Consider the following 22,452-nt stretch of genomic DNA (forward strand, 5'->3'; position numbering starts at 1 on the left):
ACTAATTGGTCTTGCATTGAAAAGATTCGACATGAACTGTTCTTCTTTGGCATGTTCATCATATAAAATTTAGGAAATATTTTCTATAACTCCTTGCAGCCTGCTGAATATGTAATATTGGCTATGTAAAGATCAATGCTTGCAAACTGAATATTACTGCATAACACTTATTCCCCAACCTAATATCATTCAGAAGCCTGGATTATGATTCCCAATATTTATAACTAGCATGATAGGCATGTTGTCTGCGGACAATTACTGCCCCAAAATTGGGAATCCCTTTTATACTGAATGGAACATGCTACTGTTAATTAGAAAACATCCAGGCAAAATATATTTTTATCCATGTCCTAGTTTCCAAACCATTTCCAAAAAGTGCCAGCTCTACTCTTTATATGTTTAAAAGGTAGGCCTAAGTTCTCCTTCCCAAAAATGAAAATAAAAAATCTTACTATGTCATTTGAAAATATATAGCTGCTTGTTTCAGAGTCAAAGAGGATTCCTGTCACTCTAAATCTTGCTGTCCCTATAGCATGCTTTTGCCATGCATCTCAAGTGGGACTCTGTTGTGCCATTGTTCCTTCAGCTGTACCACACAATGCTGAAAGAACAACATTGTTGCATTCCCCTGGCTGAAATTCAGATATCACCAACTGCAGGAAAAGCCACTACCAACTGCCACATTATGCCAGAGCTATTCGTATTGTCTGGACACTCTATCCAATATCTTTTTTAATATCCCCCCCTTCCCCAACCTATTGACCGAATGAACACTAAGATGGCCAGAAAGGGTTTATATATTTTGACTGCAACCTAATAATGTGAGAACCCATGTGAATCTGTGGAGTGTTCTTGCAAATATCAACAAAATTTTCAACTGTTTTATTAGTTGACTTGTTGACCACAAGATGGCACCAAACGTTGGTGTTTGCATCACTTTACTGCCATCTAGTGATCACTTGTGCAGCTGCTGGGTAAAGTGCTGAAGAGCTTTACAGTAGTTGTCAAAGGAGCTTTTTTCCTATTTTTCATACCGACGCCTAGTATTTCTTTAAGTATTACTTTTTATTGCTGTAGCTATATTTGCAAATAAAATTACTATTAAAAGAAATCAAACCATCTCTTCCTTTGTGGTACACAGTCTGCTTGGAATGTCCTGTGCCAAGATATCCACTCTGAAACAACTAAAGTCATCTTTGGACGGCCTTGGTAGATGGCTGAAGATGAGACAGAGGCAACGTTGTGAGGGCACATCCTTTGGTAATCTGAGAAGCAACTCCACACCAGGACCAAGAGGCTGAATGCCAGGATAAAAAAAAATTAAATATTGTGTATATGTATGTGTATATTGTGTTTGTGTGTATAGACACATACAAATTACTTAAATTATAAATCGTAATACAGATACATATATTTAAATTATAATACACATACACACACACAGATATACATACACACTTGACTTTTATACAGAAGCTTATGAGGAAAGATAAGCTTAAAAGAAGTGATTGACTCAGTCATCCACTGAGTTTCTCCAAAGTCCAATATTTCAACCATTGCATTGTTAATTGTCGGGATTTCTGCATTATGTGTTTATCATCGTTTTTTTAAAAAGTTCTGTTTTTTTGTTTCAAGTTGAAAGGGGGTCTCGTAAATATTTTAAATAAATTCTCCACAAATGTGTGATTTAATATTAAGCGTTGATTTTATTACTATCACCAACTTTAAAATTCCTGGAGGATAAGGCAATCATTTTCATTACTCCTAATGCCTTATGCTACTTCCAATATCAGAAACTTACCTGTGATTAATTATTGAGAAAACATGTATGTAACCACATTATCCTACATCTTGTGTACTGGCTTTATTGGACCACTTTGAAAAAAATACTATACAAGGTAAGCCTTTACCGTGGTCCAAGAGAAGCAGCAAATTATGCAGATTTTTGTATTATATAACAGGTACAATTAGAATATAATACAATAAAGGGAAACTGATGTACAAGGTTCAGTCTGCTTCCTAATTTCCAACTAGTTAAATTTGTGCTATTGTGTATTAGAAGAATAAAGATATAACATGCACCTGAGCCCCTGGGATTGTGCAAAGAAGGAAATGCAACATTTGTTTTGAAGCTAATGCAGACAGACCTTAAAATTGTTACTATTAATCTTTGGAGTTGGACAAAACATACATCTTTCAAAAGCATATATTTTATATATTTAGCTGAAGGCGGCCTCATTTCATCTCAACTTTTTAGAAGCTTTTGCCGTTTGAGTAGAGTGCATCACTTTTGCACAGCCATATTTTGGGAAAATAAGGCACAAGCTTGTTATGGCCTGGATGACTGCTGCCCTCTATAGGTTTTACTGCATAGACTGCAACAGTGAAAATCTAAAATAATACAAAAAGCAGACGTCTGCCTATGCATGCACATATACTATAGATGTTTTGAAAGACTGAATAACAAATACCAAAAATGTTATGGATGGAAGCAGAATGCTAAACACATAGTAGAGAGGAGCATTCAGTAACCTAAATTTGTACCTAAATATGTATACAGGTTGTCCTTGACATACAACCACAATTGAGACCAGAATTTCCATTGCTAAGCAAAGCAGTTGTTAAGTAAGTTGTACCCAACTTTATGACCTATTGGACAGAGCGGAATCTTACACAATAGATATCATATTCCCCATCCAAAACAGCACCGTTGCATAAAACATGGGGTGGGCAAATATGTCCATCTAGGAAAAAATAAATGAAAAATTAATACTAGTATAACATACTAGTTACTGATTTTTTTCTATAGATTTTTAAAATAATATCTTATATCAGTATTAGGACATTGGTGGAGCCATTACAGTAAAAATAACCAAAAACCTTACATATACAGTAATCCTTGTGGAATTCAGAGGAAGATACACAAATTTACTTCACACTTCAACCAGAATCTCTAAACTCAAATATCAGCTAGTAGGGTGAATTCAGAACTTTCACGGGTATGTTAACCTCATTTCAGAGGTGTCAGTCCTCTGTCAATACTGCTATTGAAAAAGAACAAATTGGGGGAACAAACGGACTAGAAGCCCTGAGTGTGGTCTGTGTCAGCCAAGACAAAATAGGCATACGACAAAGCCCAGCCATCAGAAAAGGAGACACATCAGAATTAGGTGGCCAATTAGAGCTGGACAGACCTCTGATTGTATTATTCTCATTCCCATATCCATTGTAGATGGGTTTTATGGCAAGACTTGGGCCAGGAAAACAAAACACACCATTTTAACAATGGAACTAAACATGATTTCAAGCTACTTCAGATTACCGGGCTGATAGGTTACCAAAGTATTTTTGGAAATCCGTGGAACATGAGGACAAGTCCATAGAGTCTACACTCTTAGTAAGGAAAAGTAGATGGAATATGTTTAAGTGTGTCATGGCTAGGAGGGAGTAGGTGCATTATTTATCTCATCCTACAAAATTAAGTAAACAATACTTGGGTTTATCTGAATAGTTTGGTTTGGTAATTTCTTATGCCAAAACATATAATTTTTGAAATATAAAATTATAACTAACCATAAGCATAAATAGCAATTCAAGGCTCTCTTCATAGAATTCCAAAAAAATCCAACCTCTTACTGGTCTCTTCTGGGGCTTTTTATAAAACAAAATATTTCTCTGCCTTTGCAAGCAACAAGAAAAATTCTTCAGAGCAGCTGAAAGGCTTGTCTACATTCCCTCAACCTTGAGGTCATGAGGCATGGCAAGAATGCTGCAGGGGCAGTAGATCTTGTGGCTCATCAACCTCACCCATCTCATTATATACTTTGGCACACCCTCTTCCAAAAAAGAGAACTTCCTAATTTGGGAAGCACCAACTTGGGTGGTTGACAGAGAGCAGGAGGGAGATCCCTTGCCCTCCCCAGCTCCCAACTGGGGCCTTGTGGACTTGTAAAGTAGAACCAAATAATCTAGTCCCTAGATGTTGTTCTTAATCTAAAAGATTACGTTTATAGTGTTTCTGGAATTTTATCATACGTGTATCTTGCGTATTCAGAATATTTACCTATCTATCTATCTATCTGTCTATCCATACATCCATCTATCCATTCCTCCATCCTAAATCCAAAGAATTTTTCTACACTATCCTAATAAAGTGAGGACAGTTTAGAACTATAATTGTTTAGACTTAACATTGGCAGCCAGTCTTTATTTATGTATCCATATAGCCACTATCAGTTAGATTTCTATTAAGTTTGCATAAATAAATCATATATGTATTTATACAGTGAAATTATACAGTGAAAATGGATTCTTCCGTGCCCTTATTATACCTAAAAGACTAATATTGCAACATTGGAAAGATAAATGTATAGCCCCATTCACTCAATGGATTGAAGACCTGATTACACTTACTATCTATGAGAAGACTGCCTACAGATATAGATTTGGACAAACATAAGGAAATGAGACTCATTTATACAAAGTACTGAATGTTAAAAAAAAAGCATGATAGTCATATAAGTGTATTAGAAACACACACACTCTTTCATACTGTTTGCATTAGATAATTATATATATAATTGTAACTGTATATTGTTCTAATAACATTAAAATATTTTTTCTCTCTTGTATCTTATTTCACTTATTTTTAAGTACGAGAATGTATTTTTAATTTCTTTTTGTGTTTGTTCTTTTTCCTTTCTGTTATTATTTTAAAAGTAATATTTTTAAAAAATAAATCAGCAGACGTGCACATAATTATCCAGACCCTAGCCAAACAGTATATTCTATCAGCATTTCGGCATGTTTATTATGTTAAATAAAACACATACATATGCTGTACAAAATGAAATAGCCTGCATTCCTGAAGAATAATCTTGTTACTATCCATCCCACCAGCGTCCCAATGACCTCCAACATACCAAAATGTAGAACTATAGCTTTAGAAACTCCTGTTGAGTGTCAAGAGATGGAAATAAATGTGTACTGACATTTCAGTTAAGACTTGCAAGACAAACCCAAAATTAAAAGTGAGATAACACAAAATAGTTAACAACACTTTAACAGCAATAGCCACTATACAAATTAAACCTAAATCATTTCAAGTTTGTTTAAAACAAAAGGTGATACAACGTTGCATTTATCCAATCCATAATAGTGCAGTGCTCTAGATTCTTATAAGGTATCCAGTCATTTCCATTTTGTGCAGTTGAATAGAGAAATCTGATTTAGAACTTAAGTGTTTTTGTCCCATTGCTGGGAATGTTTCAGTCAACAGCATCTTCAAATTGGCCGTCCTCTGTCACAGCTTTTAAGTGAATCAAAGTCAACGGTGCTACGTGGTGTAAACTTGGGTCATACAGAGGTTCTTCTTGAACTGAATAGGATGCCTGTCCATTGCCATCCCAGAAACTTCCACAATAGATAATATCATCTAAATCTAAAGAGGCAATTTGGGAACAATGTAAAAATGCACTATATATATTGTTGTACAATGCTGAAGTTAATATATATGTAGATTGCAAAATTACTCAAGCTAAGGTTCTATTAACTTATGAAGAAATGCTTTATTATAAATATTACTATGCTCATTTATATTCAGCCCTTCCTCCCAGGAGCTTAAGCTAATGGCGCTGGGAATGTGCTGTTTTCTCTGTTAAAAGAAAGAATAAACAAAATGTGTTCTTCGACCAATATGATTAGAAAGCTCAGTTAACACACGGAAGTAAATATTACAGCAGCTATAAAGAAAACCTATTTTCTAAGATTCAATAATCCTCTTCATCCAGTTAAGCCAGGAACAGAAGTCATAAAATTTTCGTGTTACAGAAAAATGTAACTAAATTAACTTTACAAAAAAATGTTTTTAATTTCAATATACTGTAAACACTACACATGCTTTTACCGTATTTTTCAGAGTATAAGACATACCTTTTTCCTCCCAAAAAAGAGGGTGAAGATTTGGGTGCATCTTATACACCAAATGTAGCCCCACCCCACCCCACCAGAGGCCAAAAACGTGAGGCATGGAGGCAGCATGGTCTGTGGCAATCCCTGCAGCCCGGAACAGCTGATTGGGGGTATTCAGGCAGTCTGATCCACCCGCCAATCAGCTGTGCTGAATCAGGCTGCAATAAGTGCTGAAGCTGACCTAGCTGGTCAGAGATTGCAGCAGCAATCACATTCAGAAAGCACAGTAACTGATTCAGCAGGATTCAAAATAACAATAATAATATAATACAATGCATTACCAAAAGCAGGTTTTCCAAGGTAGTAGTAAATACAAGCAAAACACAAGCAATTTCACTTTCAGTTCTAGGCTAAGCCAGGCTCCTTCCTATCTCCTTGTTGCTCACACAGCAAATTTCTGAGTCCAAATGGCCCTCATTGACAGACTTAGTTGCTATGCCTATTCATTAGCTGACCTTGTTACCATTTTTTTCCTTTTTATTTTCCGCCCAAAAAACTAAGGTGCATCTTATACTCCGGAACATCTTATACTCCGAAAAATACTGGCCATATTTTATGAAGGGCTACTAATTGACACACTGTGAAATCTTGCAATAGTTAATAGCTTATTTCCTTTCCTTCTCCAATTCATACTTGCTGCCAAAAAACTTCAGCAAGTTCTCTTAAGAAAAAAAGGATCTATGTTTGCTAGCATAAGACTCAGAAAAATAATGCTAGAGACAAGAAAGAAAAAAATGTACATTCCTTAAATGGTAATATGCAACTCTTCTCCACATCACACCAGTAATTTAATATTTTACATAAATGAAGAAAAACGGCAATTAAAAGAAGAAAAATCTTTACCATTTAGAAAAAAATATGTATTTCATCCTTGTTACATTACCTTTAGGCAAATCTTTCTGATAATTATATAAAATTCAGATTAAATTTCTGACCTCTACAAAATTATTGAAAACACAGGATTGTTCTTTAAAATATTAAGAAATAAGACAAATCAAGATCAAAGGAACACAAAAATAATAAGAATAAAAGTATCTGAGACAGTTTGTTCTTTTGCAAATTGAGCCAAAGGATAAAAATGGCACTACAAATAATCCTTGTTTAACAATCACTTGTACATTGACCATTCAAAGTAAATGATGGTGCTAAACAAGTGGTACAAGTGGTACTAACAACAGATCCTCAAAGCTTCAGCCATTTCACCACTCCCAGGGTCATATGATCACAATCTAAGTGTTTGACAACTGGTTTGAAATAAATAGATGCATTATGTCTATCAGTGTGTATTGTTTAAAATGGCTCCCTCTGATCACACAATCAAGGGCTTTCCCAAGAGCATTGGTAAGCTGGAGGATGGCAGCAAGTGACAGTCATGCATGTCAATAAGCAAAGAAACATGGTTGAAAATACTATTTTCTTGCAGGTGAAGTCTTCAGCCTACTTTTTATATTTAATATATGGTTTTTTTTAAATTACTGAATAATCCAGTAGAACAGCATCCCGTGAATCCCAGAGGACCTTTCTTTTTTTAATGGCAGTTGCATTTTTTGTTTTTGAGTCAACCAGACAAATAGGTAGCCCTATAAACTTGAATAAATGCATATATCTCAATATCTACGTAAAATAAATATGTAAGCAGGCATGTTTAAAATAATACACAGAATTATTATTGTTATTATGTTTTTTATACTGTTGGCTTTTTGTATTGCAAATTTTTGAATTGTATGCTAGCTGCCAGAAATCACTATTGCAAGACAGGTAGCCATATAAATATATTAAATTAATTAATTAGTCTATAATACCATAATTTTACATAGTTGACATAACCATTAAATAATAGACAGAACAGGTGGTTAATGAACTATTATGGTTGTCTTCAAAAGAGAGGCAGAGACATTACTCTATATTTCTTATAGAGCACTATATTTCTTACCTGGGGGAAGCAACCTGGGTAAAACACAGAATAAGTTATATTTTTGAAAATATCCTAAATAACTTAAAATAGAATGCCTACCACACATCCTATTTGGAAAAGTGGAACCTTTTGTTTCTATCATGATGACAGTTAAGAGTGAGAATTAGTATTCACTAGGACACAGCCCAATGATAACTGTATTACAGAAATATTGGGATCCTAAATTTAGCAGATTATTGGATATCAGTTTTAACACTTGATGTTATCCTTTTATAAAGCTAGATCAGAAACATAAACATTAAGAGCATATATTTAGAAAGAGGGTTGTATCCTATTACTGTATAACAAGCTAACTTGTTAAGTGCAAAAATACAGTAAATTCCTAGCAATCATTTTTCTCTCCTTTTAAAGGGAGGCAATTCATTACATGTGCAGCAGTTGCTCTAAACATTTACTTATAATTTTAAAGTATCATATATACTTCTGTCTGTTAATTTTTACATTCATAAAATGAGAGTGTACATGTACTAATGCTTTATAGAGTTTCGTGGCAATAATCCTGTATATTTTTCACTATCAAATGCTATTCTTCCGCTTCGAAGAATAAGTTAGTATATTACTATCCTAAAATTATTGTAGATATTGTATTTACATTACATGATTAACAGAAAGAAGGATGGTTTGTATCTTGAATAAATGATTTTTTAATTCAAAACAATTATAAAACTAAAGTTACAGTTCTGGTTAAAAAGAATTTGTGTTTTCAAATAGGGTTTTGCAGAGAACTGTTCTTCACTGAAACTACACAACTAGTCTAAACTTACAGCCCAACTGTGTATATTTAAGAGAAAGTTACTGAAGGATTACTATGGAATCATCATCAATAATTAAAATGGCAATGAAATTAAACTATCAGGGGGGCAGATATTTGTAAAATGTGCAAAGGAAAGAAACTAAGGAAGCACTATAAATATTTGGAAAAAAACTTCACAATTAATGAAAAACCTCAAAAGTAATGAATAAAAAAAGGAGGAGAATGTGGAATTGGCTAAATGGGAAAGACTTTGGATACTCAATCAGAAATTAACAATGGCCACGGCTTATAAGGAAAATTTGTACAAGATGTTTTACAGATGGCATCTTCCCCCGGCACAGCTCTCCAAAATGTTTAAAAATTTGGCCCCAAATTGTTGGAAGTGCAAAAAAAACCCACCAGGTACCTTTTTCCATATGTGGACATGCAATGAGACAAAAAGATATTGGAGAATGATACAATCATGGCTGGAACAAATTGTAGGAGATCAAATTCTATTCAAACCAGAAATTTTCCTCCTAGGCATAATACCGGAGGGGTATAAGAAAGATGTGCTCTATTTAATTATTCATGTATTAACTGCGGCGCAAATAACCTATGCGCAGTATTGGAAAAAAGAAAGTATCCCATCAGTTAGACATAATTAGGAAAATTTTGGCCTGTGCAGAAGCAGACAGGCTCACTCTAGAATTAAAAAATAAAGGGGAGTCAGAATATTATGAAGTTTGGAACAGATTTTATTATTGGTATAAGACAAGGTGACAAGACTGGAACAAATTGTAAATAATGTGACTGGATAGAAGGATAGATAATGTATTAAGTAGGCTGAGAGCTAATGGATCAGATTATGTGTATATAATATGATTGTATGGCCATAATGGCTTCGCAGCACATGTATGTATGTATGTATGTATGTATGTATGTATGTATGTATGTATGTATATTTAAAAGGAGATGTAGCTGCTATACCAGTTATTTACTAGCAAATGACTAGCCTTTCTACTTAGGAGTTTATATTATTTAATCCCAGGCTAGAGTGCAATTTTAAGAATTAATATATTTATATTCTAATAATACAGCTTCCATCAAATTAACGATAGTGGAAGTGCTTAGTTGCAATTCTCTCCTATCTTCTCTCTTAACAAGTTCCCAGGTAGTCTACTGCACCTAAGAATTGTCTCTCCTATAACATGACAATTATTTAGAACCAGAAAGAAGGTAACCTGGATATCTTGCAGGAAGCCACACTTACATACAATTAGATTTCTTCAATAGATATAACTCTATGCACATTTAACCTGAATATACATAAAAAAGGTAAAGTTTCCCCTATCAACCATATCTGACTCTAGGGAGCAGTGCTCATCTCTGACACTCAGCCAAAGAGCCAGCTTGAATAATGCTATAAGCCTTATTTGTATCAGAGATCAGTAACATGCTAGTATCTATTTAAAATTTAGATGCAGTCTAGAACCACACTCCTGAAACATATGACAGATACAACTGTGTTCTACATTTTCACATACAAAGTACCAAGAAATCCATGTATCAGTGCTTTCATTTTTCCAGAGGAGTCTGACAAATATATGATGTATTTTTCCCAGTCATTAAGTTTCCTAACATTTGAAAAAAAATCATAAATAAGCATTCCCTTACCATAAGAGTTTTTATTGTTTTCAGAGTCTTCCATCTCCTTATCCCAGTCCTCTTCTTCATATTGGGAAACTGTTGTCATTTCAGGAAAAACAGTTTGGGTAGCTACATTGCAATCTTCATCATCTGATTTCCAGTCTTCATTTTCTGATTGAAAGTCTTCAAAATCATCAGAGTCCTCAAGATTATTTAATTTTGCCTCCACTTTTTCTGTTAGCTCTACAAAGAAAGTAGCCAGTATTTAAAGTATGGGGGGGAAAACAATCGTAAGGATTTCAAACCCAGAAAAGGCCCAAGCCATGTATAAACATCTTAGACATATTATCTTTCAGCCACTATTAGTTAATGCTAATGCAACATGCTAAGGGAACATTTGCCTGTACTGCTCAGAAACCCAGGTATGATATACTATATATGATAATGCAGGTTTAGTAACAGTTTTTAAAACCTACCAAGTGAGCACTTCATGTTAATCAATTAGCTGCTCACAAAAAGCTTTAGAAAAAATTAACTGAAAGGGGAAAAAACAACAAGAAGCCTTTGCCCAAGAAATGTGATTTTTTTTTCAGGCTGTGGAAAGGAATACTTTCCTATTTTGGAAGCTAATTGTTTACTTGTTATATAAGAGGAACCAATATTCAAAGGCTAGGATTTCAGATGCTAGATGGAAAGAGACTGCCTTTTCTTTTCTAGATACCACATATTTCTTCACTCCATCTCTACTACTGTTTTTCCATTCAGAGATTCTTAAACAAATTGACCAATTATAAAGCAGGAAAGTGCCTAACAGTGATCTAATATCACCTAAACTGCTAAAGGGAATTGCTGCTTTATAGGTCCGTCTTGATGTCCCTTTTTAAACACATCAATAAAAAACTTCAAACATTTGATGACTAAAGTTCTGTAACCATTCTCCTTCTCTAAATTGACGAAAATCGAAATCCTTCACAGTTAGCCTACAAAAAGAGCTTAAAACACATGCTTATTTCCTCGTTATGAGTTTTTGGATTGAGTATGAGTATATCAAGCTAAATTTCTAGCAGAACCTAAGGAAGGTGTGCCAATTTACAATTTCTAACAGAAAAATATAAATGTGAGCAAAGTCACCCTTTATACAGTCTTTATTTAAAACAATTCTTTAGTTTTATTTCAGGGAACAGATTCTAATGAAAAATGTCTCATTCATTGACCAGTGGCCACTCACTCTAATAATGATACAGTATAAACACACCATCACCAAGTCAGATGAGAATAGAGCTGGCTATCTTACTGCAGATGTTCCAATCCACTGAGGCACAAAATAGGGTTGCATTCTAGCACCCTGTGGTTCAATATTTATGTGGACCTCAATGCTAGTTGCTCCAACTATCCTAAATTCCATCTAAATTCAGTGACAGACATTTGACAATGCCGCTGTATGCCAATGAACCAATTATTCTTTTGCTTCCTAGGTAGCCTTTAAGAGAAGCTTAGGGCTTTAGTAAAATAATAACAGCAGGATATAAAATAAAGAAATATTGTAAAAAGGGAGGTCTTATAAGCAACTATTTCTAAAACCAAGATTTAATCTTCCTGGGAAAGAAAATCCTTTCAGATATCTATGGCAAATAAGAAATAATAAAAATGAACATGTTCCAGATTTTAAATAGCTTGGCATAATTTTTTAAGCTTCCAGAAGTTGAAGGGAATAAATTAGATCCATTGCTGCCAAAGCTAACAATAGTGCCAAGGCAATTCTGGGCTTTTTCCATTCTAAAGAGAGTAGTTCAGTAATTGCTACCATCAAGCTTTTAAAAGCTAAAAGTTATTTCATAACTTGTCCAGTTCACAGGTATGTGCCTACAATGATCAAGTGCCTTTAAGTACTATCTAATCCACAATAGTGATGATATCTGGATTTACTGATTAATACAGGCAGAACAATGAAGAGAACCACATTATATATGTTTATATCTGAGGTAAGAAAATCAGATGTGGCTTCCTTAACTATATTCTTGTTTTCTTTTTCTATTCATCCTAATATTGAAGCAGAGACATTGTGAATATTTTCCTGTTCTATTTTTATTTGCTATGTTCTATTCTATTTCAGTTTATCTTATTTAAGATTTCTTTTTAATTCCAATTTTTGTGACTAATTCACTGCTTCCATTTTATGTGTGGCTATTTCTTCTGTGCTTCATCTTGCCAGTAAAAGACTTAAATTAAGAACAAAATTTAGAAAATCCAACAGTAAGCCTAAATAGTTTGGTAAAATAACCATAATAATGCCAGATTGCATTTCACATGGGAGCCTAGACATGCGTAAAAAGGCTGCCAGCAAATCAGTCACACAATGCAAACCATCTCTCACTAACTTGTTCAGTAACTAATAGCAATAGCATTTAGACTTATATACAGCTTCATAGTGCTTTATAGCCCTAAGCGGTTTACAGAATCAACATATTGTCCCCAACAATCTAGGTCCTCATTTTCCTCATGCAACACAACACAACAGCTGAACAAGGCCTATGATTTAGTCCAATATGCAAATCCACTCATGTAGTGTATGTATTCTACAACCTGGCTACTGTTTCCTCTTCTAGAAATGCAGTTACTTTTTTCTAAGTACCTTTCCCAGGTCTCCAAATGAATGCCTTTGCCTTCTTTACTTCAACTTCCTCGTGTTCAGCAATGGAGGATCCATTAACTTCAATCTGCAAGGCAGAAATGCTTATTTTAATAAAAATAAATAAATTATTTCTATCTCCTATTGTTTTCATATAAATGCTCCCGAAATTACTGGATAACAAATATAATTCTTGAAAATTGGGTTAAATCTGTGTTTTTGAAAAAGGTTGGCCTTATATTATTAAAATATGGAATTTTAAATGTATTTTAATGTTGCCTTCATAGTAAGAATATAAAACTTTAACTTGTTAGTTAACAATGACTTCAACTATCTTCTTGAAAAACAAATCTTGTGAAGCTTGTATGACCAATCCTTCTATTTGTCATAAAGAAGCAGGGGCAGTTGCCATAAGAATACTTTAATATTCTGTTTCCTCAGTTCAGAATTGCAAATAATGTAATCATGAATTCTGAAACAGAAATTCTGCTTTTAATATATAATGTATGCTTCCCAAACCTGGATAAATAATATTGGGTAAAAGTGGGGGGGGGGGGGTAATGACCACAAAACCATTATACCAGGGGTGTCAAACTCAATTTCATTGAGGGCCACATCAGGGTTGTCTTTGACCTCGGGGTGGGGGGGCATGGACAGAGTGGGCATGGCCAGCTGATGTCATTCGTGTTAGGGCCACCTGTGGCAGCCTGAGTGCTCCGTCAGTGAAAATGGGCTCCTGAGCTCCTTTTTTGGCTGTGACTGCCTCCTGCAGTCCTCTGCTAGCTCTGTTTTCACTGGCAGAGGCACCCTGGGCCAGTCCTTTGCTGTTTCCAGGGAGGCCCACAGGCCAGATCTAAGTATCACATGGGCCGAATCAATCCCCGGGCCTTGAGTTTGACATCCCTGCACAACACAATCACAACAGAGATGTTTAAATACTTTCTGATAAGTAATTTTGGATAATGAAGGCAATGGCTGTGAAGCACTGATCCAAAGTAAGAAAAACAAGAAAAACAAACACTTCTCTACCCAGATAGTTTGAACCTGACCAAGTGACAATGCTGTCTAATTTTTAGGAATAACACAGAAATCCATGATTAAAATGTAAATATTTTTTCAAGGAATAAAAAAAATCTACAGAAAATAGATGATTTCTCCAGACCAGGCAACTTTTTGGACTGCCTGGCATGTTTTAGAATTTTAAAAGGGTATTATGTCCATCTACAAAATGCCGGCCATTGATGGATTGTCTCTTCACAAAATGGTTTTTGCGTGCATCTAGCTATTCACAAAACCTATATCTATCAGAAGAAAAACTGCGATTTCTACCAAGAAATCTTATATATATTATATTATAGCCAAAGGATGCTCTCTCTATGAATTCAGAGTAGCTTTCTCTTTTTTTTCTAGATAGGACAGCATTGAGCTGACTTTCTAAAAGTGCTCATGGGTCTGATTCACGGTCCATAAGCAATCATGTAAACAAATTTGATTTGGAAATTAAGGCTTCATCTGCCATGTGGGTATCTCCCATGTATTTATTTAAAAATTTTAAAAAGTTAAGAAAAGAGAGCATGGCTAAAGGAGGCACCATTTCCTACTATTCCCCAAAATATGAATGCCCATATAAAGGAACAGTGTCTAATTCAATACAGTGACTACTTGTTGGCTATAGCTCTCCAAAATCCAATCTCCTAAAACCTAAAACATTAATGCGTTAAGAATCATGATAAGACCAGATATCTCTGAAAGTACTAGCACATTAGAGTGTTCATATACACAATCTAAAACATTAAACAGAAGGCATACATTTAAAAAATATTTTGTTAAATATAAGACAGCTAACCTGTAGAACATGAAGAACAGTTCTACAATTTAATTTAAAGTAATTGCTGCCAGGGATAAAAACTGTTCTCAAGAATAAAAACATTTTAATTATATAGCATGTTCAAGTAATTTTTGAAGGATGGCAGTTTGATTTTCACTGGGTTTCTCCCACTAGCAGCTAGAATTCAAAAATTGACAGTAATAATCCCTGATGTCCATCTGATTTCTTTTTTAAAAATACTGACAATTTTCAGTAAAGGTTCTTTTCCTAGCAATTTGCAAAGGAATTATTTGCTTGTAAACATACTTGAGTTTCCATACTATAAGATTTCAGTTGACTGCATTTTCATATTTCATTTTATGGGCATGAGATGGGGGGAATGATGACATGACACAATGCCATGACTTAAGCAACCATATCAGGCTTTGTAATGCAACTACATTATATTTTACAATAGCACTGTCTGTCATGAAGACATTATTGTAGTTTGTTACAAACACCATATACTCCAACCTAGTACCCTTTGTAAATTTTTTGAGTTTTCAGCAAATCTTAAAACTGCTTGCCTAAGCATATTAGAGAAGTTCTTAAAGGAGCAATAAATACCAGCAGAAAGCTTACAGCCTAGGAAAAAGCTGGTTTATCAACTCAAACTACTGTATAAAATGCATGGTCCTTGTTTCTAAAGCCTTGTTCTTATTTGTTACCAATTAATTGTGCTACAATTGAAGTCACAATTAGCAAAACTGTCTGTAAATCTAGATTTAAAACCTAGAATCTTTTAAACTTGTAACATCCAATTATTCTACTCTGAGTCCTTTTATTTCCCCTTACCACATCTTTTTTTCAACATATCACCATCATGTTATTTCTTGGGAACCAGTTTTACCCTACAGGTAGTCCTTGACTAGACAGTTCATTTAGTGATCGTTCGAAGTTACAATGGCACTGAAAAAAGTGACTTATGACTGTTTTTCACCCTTACAACATTGCAGTATCCCCATATGATGAAAATTCAGATGCTTGGCAACACATTCATATTTATGATGGTTGCATTATCCCAGGATCATGTGCTCCCCTTTTGCAATCTTCTGACAAGCAAAGTTAATGGGAAAGCCAAATTCACTTAATTGTGTAACTAAATAATTGCAGGGATTCACTTAACAACTGAGGCAATAAAGGTCGTAAGATGGAACAAAATTCACTTAACAAACATTTCGCTTAGCAACAGACATTTGGGGATCAATTGTGGTTGTAAGTCATGGACTACCTGTACTTTCATCTCTTACCTTCCCTTGCATATATTCTTAAACTTAGTATTACTTCTTTAGAAACATTTAGTTTCTAAATATATTCTAAAAATATATTTCATATTTCTAAGCTACCCATCTCCCTCAAAGATGAACGACACCGCTATTTAAATGTCTCCTTGTCTATTCTCACATCATTCTCCCTCAGGATACTATTAAACCTTCTTCCATTCTTCCAGCTTTTTGATTCTCTACCTTTCTGTACCTATGACCTTTGCCCAGTTCTTTCAAAATATCCAATTCTATTGCCTAGGGTCCATGAGAGATTTAATTACACACCAAAATGATTTTTTTTTTTAAAAATCTGGGCTGTAAGTATTCTGACAACTCTGCTTTTCCAAGAATTTTAAATCTTACACACGCTGCCTACCATTATCGTTCTTCAGTCAATCTGTGTCTGATGCTTCATCACACAAGGATACTTTGCATTGCAGAAAAACGTGATGCACCAAATAAATGCCAAAACTGTTCAAACAGATATCAAACTGGAAGTTAGATGCAATGCTAAATCGGTCACTAGGAAGCCTACCAGTATGTGTGTTTTATATGTCAGAATTTTAAATTAAGAGTAGTGAGGCAGAGATCCTTTTAGCTAATTGGAATGCATGAGGTAATTTCCACTGATATGGCAACACACCACTATATATCCAGTTTCATGTATTACTATAGCCTTATGATCAAAAAAGAATCAGAATGGGTTTAAATCTCTCTAAAGAAACTGTGAAAGAGAAAAGTATGAAGAAAAACCATCCTTAAACTCCAAACTAATTTGATACAAAGATCCATATGATTAGAATATGATGCCACACAGAGTATGGCAGTGTTTCTTCAGCCACTGCTTGGAAGTAGGATGCTCTGATCCCTTAATGCATATTTTTCAACCCGATGCCTTCCTGGTGACAGACCCATGAGAGTTGTAGTCCAACATAGGTGGAGACTGTACCAGAATGGGGAAAGTTTTCCTTAAATCTTTTTTTTTTTACCTCAGGAAAGATACATGGCTGCCTAATCTTATTCAATAAAGTTCACGCAGCATTTCCACTGCATTTAAAAACAACCACCTCCTAGTGAAATAAGCGTGCTTCGAATTTAATTCCACTCGTCACGGATAGCGTTAAACGGTCGCCTGACACATATACAAACACCCCAGTAACGCTCTATTTTAATTTCAATCATTGTGCTTCGTTACCTAGCAAGAAGCGGGAATATATAACGCATATTCCAGAGTTTGACAACGACCTAACTGCTTTTTTTTAAAAAAAAAAAAAACCTCGTCAGTACAGAAGCATCAACTCGAAAGCACGAGTTTGAAATGCCACCAAACCGAGTCTCGTGTCTCGTGGGTAAATAGCTGCATTATCTACGCAGCTTCCCAGTTCAAGGGCGCTATAAAAAGCGGCCTCGCCGTTCTCCATTGAAGGATAAGTATTTCATTTTGAACCGGTTTCTAAAACGTGTTTCCTAACTCTTTGGAAGCAAAGCTCTTCTCCTCCCCCCACCCCCACCCCAAGGGCGGCTAAATGTTCCCTCAAGACTTGCAACTCCGCTCATCGGCTGCCATCGACAAATCCTCCGCCGCGCTGCCCGGCCCTCGCGCCCATGAAACGGGTCCGTCCGTCCCCTCCCCAGTTCACGCGGGCTCCCGCCTCACCCTGCAATCTAGGCTACGGCCCTGAGGAGCGGCCGTCTCCATGCCCGGCCGACGGGGCTGTCCCGATGCCCCCGTCAGTCCACCTTAAGCAGACCTTCCTCCTTCTCCTCCCACCCCACGAGAAAACTCGGGCAAGGCGAGGCTCCCGTAACCAGCCCAAGCTCTGCACCCCGTCCGTCGGCCGGGTCTATTTGACTTGCCGCAGCCCATTTATTTATTTATTTAAATCCCGCCTCCTCCTCCTCCTCCTCCTCCTCCCCCCCCTTTCTTTCGTACACAACTCATAGACGGCCCAACGTGCAGTACCAATCAAAAGAATTAGAAGATTTAACGACCGCAATTTATGAGCCCAGAATGTATGGGGCTAAAGTGAGAAAATGGTTTGAGTGAGTTTTGTCCCGTTTTTTTACAACTTTTCCTTGCCACGTTTGTTAAGGGAATGGCTGCCAGTTGTGTAAATTGGTTTAACAAGGTAGTTCAGTGAATCTGGCTTCCCATCCTGACTTTGCTTGTCAAGGGCGCAAAAGGTGGTCACGGGACCCTGGGACGCTGCAACCGTTGTAAATATGAATCGGTTGTCCGAATGTAAATTATGTGACCTTAAGGATACTGCACTGGTCGTACATGTGAAAAATGGGCATGTCATTTTTTTCAGTGCTGTTGTAACTTTGAACAGTCAGTAAACAAACTGTTGTAAGTCCAGGACTACCTGTAGTAGGTCCTACTCCTATTTCCCCCACAACCCTGTCAGCTGAGGTGGACTGAGAGGTCAACTCTGGCCATTGAAGTCTCTGTATCTGCCAAAGTAGAACAATCGTGGTCTATGGATGCATTCAAAAACTTAATGGTTGAGAGGATTTCAGGAGGAAAGGCTTTTGTTAATTGAAACCCCCTCTTCTAAACAACGAATACAGGCAAAGGAATTCTATCATCCCCTGAATTTCGATGGCTGATCATGCCAACATTGTAAACCTGCCTTTTAAAATTGCCAATATTGGAAAGCTATGAGAATGTGTGTGTGTGTGAAAGCTAAGCCAGATTTGTGCTGTTGGAGAAAAGCAGGAAAGTGAATTGAACTTAATTTTATGCATCACCATCTTTCCATTACTTATGGGAGAATACCTTGGCTAAAGAGAAAATGTTAGTTTTGATAAAAATCCCAATTCCTTGGTGTTACCTATAAGATAAAGATCCATCCAGGGATCTTTGATTTGAAGATGAAACATGTCCAATAAAATAGCTGGTGCCAGCTGTGCTTCCTCAAATATGACAACAACAAAAATGGCCTTTTATGTACTCTCGGGTGCTAGGCTAGGACAATTGTATCTCTGCTGGGTGCCTGATATTTGATTCATGTGGGGACCACATTCATCTTTTGCTTGCTGTTTATGCAAATAGTTATTTGTATATTTCCTTGTATTGTAAGCTGCCCAAAGTCAATCTGGAGTTCAGAGGCACGATGTTGAATAAATTATTTAATACTCAGAAATGTTCATTTTTCAAAGATGAACCCTGACATTGAAAACAAGCTTCTGATGTTAACATTCTGAAGTCTTCCCCCAATGTAAAAAATAGGTTTTCAGAGCTTCCTGGCCCAAATCCTCGTTTTGATAGCCATTTACCTCACAAACAAACATCTCAGTTTAACAATCTTGATTACTTATTTCAAATAATCACAAATAATTGATCAGGGGTAGAAATCAAGAGTGGGAAAATAATTCAAGGAGCTGCACATCAAGAGATTCAGAAATTTTAGGCAAGAATTGTATTTATTTCTTAGCAATAAAGCATATTCTCATATATAGGTATCTTTGACTAGATTGTTTATGACTTCAGTCAACTAGAGTTTATAATTCAGGTCACAAAATATCAGAGTATAAGCCCAACTGCTTCTAAGGGTCATTTGACTTCTCAGATCAAGGTTATATGCTACTATAAGTCTATCCCGAAAGAAACTACCTGCAGCTCTTTCAAATGCATAAAAGGGGTTATATTTAACTTGAATTCATCCATCATGCTACAGTAAAAGGTGATTTTTGGTGTTATTTCACAAATTAGTTATTTTGTGGGGTTTTAGACTTCAAGCTTAGCCAAAGTATGAACTCAGTCACTAAATTACAAACTGGATTAAGCCACAATGGATTTGATTCTTGCTTTGTGACGTGTGAATCCAGTTAAATAAAACACTGTAGGTTTGATAATCTAAATCAAGGGTGTCAAACTTGCGGCCCGCAGGCCAGATGCATCATGTGCTGGCTCCGCCCCAGCCCGGTTTAGCAAAGGGGAAAGTCCTGATATGTCACATGACAACATGAGTTTGACACCCTGATCTACATACTACTCAAGCTCTTGTCATGACCTTTAACTGGATGAAACAGTGCATCACGAGGAAGTGATTTTTGTACTTCAAATGGGCTAATTTACAGAATGTGTCCAAAATATGAGACCCATGACTCCTAAGAGAATGAAATTTAGGGAAGCTATGACTGTTTCAGTCCTACTGACTGTTGCTGCATTGCTGCTGTGGATCACTTGATCTCCATTTTCCATTAATAGTTTCCCAAGAAAAAATGCCCCCTGTCTGATTCCCAACAAAGAAATTCAGAGAGGAAGTCACACTGGCTCCCATTGCTTTTTTGTCTACTCTTGTGTCATTCTGTTTGTGTTTGGATAAGGAAATACCTCTGAAACAAGGATGCAATGGGGCATGGGTTTTCTAGTACTGATCATTCACTAATTGCCTGAGGACAACAACTTGTAAAGATTGTTCATTGATTTTTTTAAAGTGCTTAAATCATTTTGATTCGGTTGTAAAGAAAAAGAAAACACTGGAACCAGCATGTTCTTTATGTTATCAGTTGGAAGAAGACATCTCTCAAATTTCACATTATTAATGTCAGCCAGAAGGAATATCTGAGTGTTCACATTATATGAAATGGATGTTTAAATGGGTGACTTTAACTGATTACCACTTTCCGTATTTCTTCCAGGTTACTATCTACTAAATTCACTCCAGATCTTAGTCACAGCAATTGGACTGCGTTCAGATGATGATCTCTTTTAATTCTAGGTAGATTCTGAATATTTAAAAGAACTTCTGAGAGTTCAGGAGAAAAATTTAGACCCACTTTTTAGTCATCCTTTATAGCAGGGGTGTCAAACCCATGGCATCACGGTGGCATCACATGACACATCAGGACTTTTTTCCCTTTTGCTAAACTGGGCGGGGGCAAAGCCAGCACATGATGCATCTGGCCCGTGGGCTGCGATTTTGACACCCCTGCTTTATAGCATCTTCTTACTAAATATTTTCTACAGATAGCTACTCTTGCTTAGGCAATTTTTCTCCATTTTCTTTTGCAGTATCTTTCACAGATCCCCTTGCATGCCTTTGAGACTTTCCTTCAGTCTTAATAATAGTTAAGCCTGGCAACCATGGAAGACCTTTCCAGAACCTTTATATTCATTTTCTATAAGGCTTTGCTGTTTGTTTTGGAAGTTTCAGATTGTTGTATGGCTGAAATGTCCAACCTAGAAGAAGAAATGATGACCACACTTTTACACTTGAAATATTCAGATTTTTATTTTGAATCTGTACATAATGAATATGCATTGGGTTTTTTAAAAAAAATGTGTCTAACTTGATACAAATTAGCCTAACTTCAGTAAGGCTTTTTGTTGTTCTATCTTCCTCCTGAAATGCACCAAAATACTTTTGTCTAAAACAACTATATTTCAGTTTGCATCTGGACCAAGTATGCATGTTTTGCTTTCCACACAAACCACCCAAAACTACATGTTCCTGGAACAATCTATATGTGATTATTTACATTTGTTTGGCAGACAACTAATTTCTATTCACTAGCCAGAATGAAATCCAGTTCTATCACAATAATATAAAATATAAACAGGTCCTATCACAAAACAGTAGCAAAATAAACTCAAAATTAAGTTTGTTCTTCCACTTTCCTTGAAAGTATATTTATATGTATTTTAATTAAAATCTAAAACTTACATTTCTGTTAACTCCAGTAGTGTGGAGAGAATATGGATGTTAGGCAATTATTTAGGAGCAAGTAATTTATCCAGGGAACATTTATTATACACTTGACTCAACTAAAAGCCAAGAGTTTCCACAGTTGTTAGATTAGCAAACAGGATAATTTGCCATTAGAATAAAAAATAATTTCTCACAGGTGCCCAGCTTGCAGTAATGTATACTTTGAAATAAATGTTTCCACTTGTTCTCCCTGCAATATTTTCATAGCTCTCCAGTGAATACTGCCACAATTCTCTGGTTTGCCTTGAGAATGATTCAGCTCTTCTTTGATATAATCCAGCCAAAGATCTTCAATTTAAAAAAAAATCATAGTTACAACTATAATAAAGAAAATGCTACAAAAGAGGCGATTCCCCAGGGCGAAAAACACATTACCTATGTATTTGATTGGAATGTTGCAACTACACTGTATTCTGTAGAATGATCCTGGATGGATCAGAGATAATGACTGGTGACTTATGGTTGATCAGAAGCATATGAATTACAATAAGGGACAGTTAACAGAGGGTTTTGAAATTTGGCTGCTTTTTTATCTGTTAACTATGTTTCCATATAGTAGATAGATGTCAGGCCAAGTGTGTTGTAAATTGTAGACATTTATAAATGGTGTGTCTGTTTCACAAAGGGGGAGGAGTTATCTCTGAAA

The 22,452-nt window shown here is 35.8% G+C and overlaps 2 protein-coding genes across 3 annotated transcripts in view; both read right to left on the minus strand.

Moving 5' to 3' along the window:
* Nucleotides 1–1,119: 1,119 nt before the first annotated feature.
* On the minus strand, nucleotides 1,120–17,943 carry COPRS (coordinator of PRMT5 and differentiation stimulator). Of its 2 annotated transcripts, none has more exons than XM_081937414.1 (4): nucleotides 17,747–17,943; nucleotides 12,961–13,045; nucleotides 10,356–10,571; nucleotides 1,120–1,297 (listed from the first exon to the last, which is right to left on the minus strand). In XM_081937414.1, exons 1-4 carry the CDS (start codon nucleotides 17,786–17,788, stop codon nucleotides 1,191–1,193), a joined length of 450 nt encoding a protein of 149 aa, XP_081793540.1. In that variant the 5' UTR covers nucleotides 17,789–17,943; the 3' UTR covers nucleotides 1,120–1,190. The 2 variants fall into 2 exon arrangements, with proteins under 2 accessions (XP_081793540.1, XP_081793539.1); XM_081937413.1 differs by lacking the exon at nucleotides 1,120–1,297 and adding an exon at nucleotides 4,542–5,440.
* A 3,359-nt stretch (nucleotides 17,944–21,302) lies between these two features.
* Nucleotides 21,303–22,452, minus strand: part of UTP6 (UTP6 small subunit processome component) — a 32,964-nt gene continuing 31,814 nt past the window's right edge. The window contains exon 19 of the mRNA XM_081933238.1: nucleotides 21,303–22,094. Coding sequence (XP_081789364.1) covers nucleotides 21,937–22,094 — 158 coding nt within the window. The 3' untranslated portion in view covers nucleotides 21,303–21,936. The remainder of the gene's footprint in view (nucleotides 22,095–22,452) is intronic.

Source organism: Natrix helvetica, assembly GCF_964273705.1.
Source record: "Natrix helvetica genome assembly, chromosome: 1".
Taxonomy (NCBI): domain Eukaryota; kingdom Metazoa; phylum Chordata; class Lepidosauria; order Squamata; family Natricidae; genus Natrix; species Natrix helvetica.

Excerpts from the sequence above, each read along its gene's own strand:
- COPRS (XM_081937413.1), bottom strand. The coding sequence starts at position 17,788 with ATGGAGACGGCCGCTCCTCAGGGCCGTAGCCTAGATTGCAGG. Across the intron at positions 13,046-17,746 it reads GCCGTAGCCTAGATTGCAGG|ATTGAAGTTAATGGATCCTC; the intron begins GTGAGGCGGGAG and ends TCTGCCTTGCAG. Across the intron at positions 5,441-10,355 it reads AAACAATAAAAACTCTTATG|ATTTAGATGATATTATCTAT; the intron begins GTAAGGGAATGC and ends TTGCCTCTTTAG.